This window comes from Cajanus cajan, chromosome 4 (assembly GCF_000230855.2).
Source record: "Cajanus cajan strain Asha chromosome 4, NIPB_CcT2T_4, whole genome shotgun sequence".
In the NCBI taxonomy this organism is placed as follows: Eukaryota; Viridiplantae; Streptophyta; class Magnoliopsida; order Fabales; family Fabaceae; genus Cajanus; species Cajanus cajan.
In genome coordinates, this window is record NC_138520.1 from 20371175 (window position 1) to 20377382 (window position 6208).

The 6208-nt window shown below is 36.6% G+C and overlaps 1 protein-coding gene across 1 annotated transcript; it reads right to left on the reverse strand.

Annotated features, from left to right (window-relative positions):
• Positions 1-4653: 4653 nt before the first annotated feature.
• On the reverse strand, positions 4654-5959 carry LOC145957039 (uncharacterized). The gene is made up of 2 exons (XM_083073268.1): positions 5747-5959; positions 4654-5663 (listed from the first exon to the last, which is right to left on the reverse strand). The coding sequence occupies exon 2, from the start codon at positions 5445-5447 to the stop codon at positions 4917-4919; it is 531 nt and encodes a 176-aa protein (XP_082929394.1). The 5' UTR covers positions 5448-5663; positions 5747-5959; the 3' UTR covers positions 4654-4916.
• Between the last annotated feature and the right edge of the window lie 249 nt (positions 5960-6208).

The window sequence follows — 6208 nt, forward strand, 5'->3', positions numbered from 1 at the left end:
GGAAGAATATAGGCAATCTATGGAGTTGCTAATGATGAGGGCTGGGATTAGGGAGGAAGAGAGGACCACAATCTCTAGATTTCAAAGTGGTCTTAATCTTGAGATAAGAGACAAAGTTGAACTTCTACCTTATAAGGATTTGAATGAACTTGTTCAACTTTGTTCAAGAGTGGAGCATCAACTTACAAGAAAACCTTTTCGAAAAGACTCCACTCCCTCTTATTCCAAGAGTTTTAAGAAGGAGGGCCACTCTTCCCTACCTTATCCCAAAGAAGAAAAAGAAAAAGAAAATTCATCTTTTAAAGCCCCTTCCAAAGAGTCTAAGTCAAGTGAAATCAAGTGCTTTAAGTGTCTTGGAAGAGGACATATTGCTTCTCAATGTCCTACAAAGAAAACCATGGTTTTAAAAGCCCAAGATCACTATAGTAGCCTTGATGAAGCTACTTCATCTTCCTCTAGTGAAGAAGAAGCCATAGACTCCGAGGAAGAAATTTTACCTTGTGAAGGAGACTTATTGTTGGTTAGAAGGCTCCTTAACAATCAATCTAGTGAAATTGACCAATCACAACGAGAGAACTTGTTTCAAACAAAATGCAATGTCTTAGAAAGTACTTGTTCTCTCATTGTCGATAGTGGGTCTACTTCAAATTGTTGTAGTACTAGATTGGTTGATAAGTTAGCCTTGACTACAAAACCTCATCCTAAACCTTACAAAATGCAATGGATCAATAAGGATAGAGGTGTTGTAGTTAACCAACAAGCAAGCATACCAATCTCTATTGGCAACTATAAAGAAAATGTTTTGTGTGACATAGTGCCATTAGAGGTTAGTCATGTCTTGCTTGGGAGGCCATGGCAATTTGACAAGCACATAATCCATGATGGCCTCACGAATAAAATAAGTTTCCAACACTTAGGTAAGAAGTTTGTGTGGTGTCCTCTATCACCCTCTCAAGTGAATGAGGACCAACTCAAACTAAAGGCTAAGAAAGATGATGAAGAGAAAAGCAAAAACAAAAACAAAAAGAAAAGAAAAGAAAAAAAGAATTTTTCCTTTGAAGAAAAAGGGCTAGGTTCAAGTGAACCTTAACCCTTGTGCCATCCTCCTTCTTTTGGTGCCAAAGAAAGATGGCAATGGAGGATGAGCACCTTTTTTTTAAAAAGCCATCATTGCATAAAAGGCACCCAATCCTAAGTTAGATGATTTGGTGAATGAATTGCATGGGTCAATAAAATTTTGGTGATGCCTCTTTGGCTCTCCCCTTTGCCCTAAGCACTTTCATTCAACAACTTATGTACTAAGGATTGCATAGTTAAGTTTTAATTTTTACTCCCCTAATTGTGGTTTCACTTCTTTTGAAGGATCAATGGAATGGAAGAGCTTAAAGATTTGAGGTCAAATCCTTCTCAAGAAGGAGGGTATGATGGAGGACCATCCTTGGTACTTCACTTCATGTGAGACCCATCACATGGTTCATGACTATGGCTAATTTGAGTAGTATAGAATTTATTGCTTTATTCCATTTTTACCCTTGTATTTTGGGGTATTTTAGTCCTAGGGTTTATTTCTTTGTATTTCCCATTTTGCCCTTGTATTTTGGGGTAATTTAGATGCTTAGGATTTTAATTGGGCTAGGGTGCATCCATTAAGGAGGTGACGCACACTTAGTGGTGTTGTTTGGTCATTTTTTTGGTGTTAGGTAGGCTTAGGCCCAATTGGAGGGCCAAGGATGCATGGACTTATCATGCACCTTGTTGTAGCCAACCTAAACCCTTAAAGATGCCAAACTTGGCCACCAAGTAGCATCTAGGGTTACATTTGGCATTTCATTTAGGGTGCATTTCTCCCTAGTGAAATTCGGCCACTCACCCTAAATGCAACCCTAAATGCAAGCCTTCCTATATATTCCCCTAGTCTAGCTCCTTGTAGACACTTTGGATATTAATGATATTGAGTGTGCATTTTGCCTCATTGTCATTCTCCTTAGTCTTTAGGAACTCCACGGCCTCCTCCCCTTCTCCTCCTCCTTCCACCACCGTGAGTGAGTGAGTTTGGCCTACCTTGGGTGGCCTTCACCAACCTTAGTGAAGTGAGCTAGCCAAAAGGAGCAACACCCCACCAAACACCTCCCATACACCTTGTGCGCCACCTCCATCACCCTAAACACCAACCTTTTCCTTAGCACTAGGTTGCCTTTGGCTAACCTCCTCCCATCTCCACCCTAAGAGAGCAAAACCCTAAATAGGTTTCATCCTACACTTGGATGAAACAACCTTGAGCAAACCCTCTTCACCTTCACCTTTGTGCTTCCGCCACCATCTCCTTCATTTTTCATCATCTTTTGGAGTCTCCCTTGTTGAACCAAGATCAAGGGCGTGCATGGAACTAAGCCACCTTCCATCAGAAAGGAGTGAGTTTGGAAGGGTTGAGGTATTTTTGTCGCCTTAGATGTTGATACACTACTGTTGTCTGGTGTAGAGGATGTTTTCATTGTAGTTTTGTTGTGCTAGTATGAGTACTGTATTGACAGAATTAGATTTTGTAGCCTTCAGGAAAGTTGTACCCTTGGATGCTATCTTTCCAATGGAACTGGAATAAGATAAAAAGGAGGTCTAGAACTCCAGTTATAATTGCTTTAGTGATTAGAGGTCTAGCTATAAGCACTGAATATATCTGTTGTAGTTTTTGAATTTTTAGCTAAGAAGATGATCTTTTTAAAATCTCATATCTTCATAAGATTTGTAGCTTATTCTCTTAGCTTTCTTTTGAGATAGGATTGAGATCATTTGGATGAGTATAGCTTTCTAGGTAACTTTTTCTTTGATAGTTGTTGAAGGGATATGTACGGTGTCATGATGTTTTTGAGTTATTAGGCAATGCAAGGATAAAAACTAATCTGGTTATGATGTTCTAAGGCGTTGTCATGTAGATTGAAAGGTTGTTTAAGGTGGTATGATGTTATGTGGTAAAGTTGGTTCATGTACATGCTATATGGAGTAAAAGGTGATTGATTCGTACATGCTTAGGGATGGTATATATGAATGTTTAAACTAGTTATTCTAATATGATTTGATATGCATGTATGTTGATATGTTGATAGATGACCTTAGGTATCAATTAGTAAATGTTTGTATGTTTCGTGAAATTGACCCTAGGATGTGATATCATCATATTGGAGTTGAGGGTGAAAATATATCCAAGACAGTTTTACACTAAGTTATCTAAGTATGATTTTTGGTTATATGAAGTGAGTTTTCTAGGCCCTGTAAATTCTAGCAGAGGTATAATGTAGATCTATCTATGGTTGAAGTTTTGCTTAAGTTGGAGATACTTAAGTCAATTAGTGAGGTTAAGAGTTTTCTTAGATTAGCTTATTATTATAGGAGGTTATTGAGGAAATTTCTAAGATAACATTACCTTTGACTATATTGACTAGGAAAAGTGTTGTCTTTGTGTGGGATAGTAAGTATGAGTAGTTTCCAAACTCTTAAGAAAAGGTTGGCTAGTGTTAATATTACCAAATTTTAGTTAGTCCTTTGAGGTACATAGTGATGCTTCTAAGATGGGTTTGGGTGGAGTGTTGATGCAAGAAGGAAGGGTATTAGCTTATGTTTCTAGGCAATGGAAAATTCATGAGAGGAATTACCTTACCCATGACCTTGGGTTAGCGATTATGATATTTATACTAAGATTTGGAGACACTACCTATATGATTCTAAGCTCGAGGTATTTAGTGATCATAAGAGCCTTAAATATCTTTTGACCAAAGGAGATAGTTGGAATTTCTTAAGGAATAAGATTTTGATCTTATTTGTTATTTGGGCAAAGCCAATGTGGTGGTGGATGTTTTAAGTAGGAAACCTCTACAGTTAACTTCCCTTAAGATTAGAGAGATGAACCTTTTGGCTCGATCTAAGGATTTAAATTTGACTTGTGAAGATAAGTATGACTCGAGTAACAAATGGATTGTTGAAGGAAATTGGAGAAGCATAATTAGTTGATTCATTTTGGTGTCAAGATATGAGGCTATAGGACAAGGTAATGGATAAGAGTTTGCCTTGGGTATAGATGGAGTAGTAAGACTTTGAGATCGAGCATGTGTACCTAGTGAACTTATGCTTAGGTGTTTGATCTTTGGAGAGAGGCATAAAAGTAAAACTAATATTGTGATAGATGCCTTGATTAGGATGACCATTCACTTATCATCTTTGATGATTTAAAGGTTGGATCTGATAGAAGAATTTAGAGACTTAACGTGATGTGTGAGCTCACCCTTAAGAGCATTGGATTGGGTATGTCGAAAGTGACTAGTGAATTAATGGATGAGATTAGAGAAGCCCAGGAGTTAGATCCTTCTTAGTGAACCAACACTACAAGAAAAATGTCAATTTCCGATGGAAATTTCTGACGGAAACAAGCAAATTTTCGACAGAATTTGGTATTTCCGACGGATTTAATTCTGTCAGAAAAAGTGTTGTCGGAAAAAAAAATTCTGTTGAAAATAGCAAATTCTGTCAGAAATTTTCGACAGAAATTTCTGTCGGAAAATTTCGTCGAAAATTTCCGGTGAAAATATCTGTCGGAAATTTCTGACGGAATTTTCCGTCAGAAATGTTCCTCAGAAATTTCTGACGGAAAAGTCCGTCAGAAATTTCTAAGAGACATTTGCGACGGAAAATTCTGTCGGAAAATTCAGAGAAAGTTTTCGACAGAATTCCTGCTCCTGAGGATCATTTCCGACGGAAATTTCTGTCAGAAATTTCTGAGAGCCATTTCCGACGGATATTTCTGTCGGAAATTTTTAATTTTTAATTTTAAATAAATTTATTAATATAACTAATTGATCTTATTTTACCTGTTTAACAGATACATATACAGATATATATATAGAATGTAAAGCTTCATCAAAATAAATTTAAATTACATCATAATAATACTCTTGGTCATGTTGTTGTTGTTGGTTTTGATGTTGTTCCCCATTTTGTTGATCAAGGTTGATATTTTGTTGTTGAGAAATATTTTGAATGACAGTTTGTGCTTCTCTGGGTAAGAATTGCAAGACAATTGATTGAAATTGTTGCAACTGACGAATAACCACATTATTTTCTGCAAGTCTTTGATCATTTTCTACAAGTCTTTGATCATTTTCAGCAAGTCGTTGTTCATTTTCAGCAAGTCGTTGATCATTTTCTGCAAGTCGTTGTTTCAATTGAACAATGTCTTCTGTGTCATGTGAACTGCTACAAGATGCTTTCCTTTTAAGATTAACGTCGACACGACTGCTCTGTGTATCTTTTAAATGACGAGCAAGGTCTCCAGCTCCATACAGTCGCCCCTTAGTGGTCATGCCACCAACTGCATCAGACCAACACTTAGACCTAATTGTATCCTCCAAACCAGGGTCCATAGGATGTGATTCATCAACAGATGATGCAGCCTCAGACATAGCTTGAGAAAATTTATTGAGAAAATCTTCCTGTTATTCAACAATGGCATTGTTTTACTAATCTTGTAAATATGATTAAAAATAACATCAATAAATATTTAAGTAACTTACATATGTTTTGCTAGATCTTTCATCAACAAATTGTCCAGTTTCTTTTCGTATATGTGTCTGTTGAAAGACCTCATCAATATGCACTGAGCGACCAAATTCTTTTGCCTGCAAATAATACATTGATGCGAAATAAATAAATTTGTTCTAAAGTTGTAAAAATAGAAAAGAAAATTTTAATCCATACATACCATGCGCTTGGCATGATCATGAACTGTAATTGAGCCACCTGTATGAAGAGTCCCACCCTTTTCAGACACTCGATTTAGTGAAGCTTGTGTAGACTTTACTCGAAAAGCAGCTGAATTCCAATGTGCTACCAATTGATTCCACACATCTTCTCCAACCCAAAGTGGCCTTTTACCTGCTTTCCGAGCTTCATTAAACATATCAAACAATCTATGAGAGGCTTTTGAGTTAAAATTTTTCTTTATTTTTTCCTCATCCTCAGGTCTCCATGCCACCTTACGCTACATGAAGAAAAAACCAATGAATTATAATAATTGTAACACATCAAAATGTCAAAGGAAATCAAATTCAAAACTTTTTCAACAATTAATAGAATTGATATCATGCAGGTGAAGCAACAAACAAATATAACATGAGGATACAAATAAATAAATTAAACCAAACCAAAAGCAATAACACAAGAA

Excerpts from the sequence above, each read along its gene's own strand:
- LOC145957039 (XM_083073268.1), bottom strand. The coding sequence starts at position 5,447 with ATGTCTGAGGCTGCATCATCTGTTGATGAATCACATCCTATGGACCCT.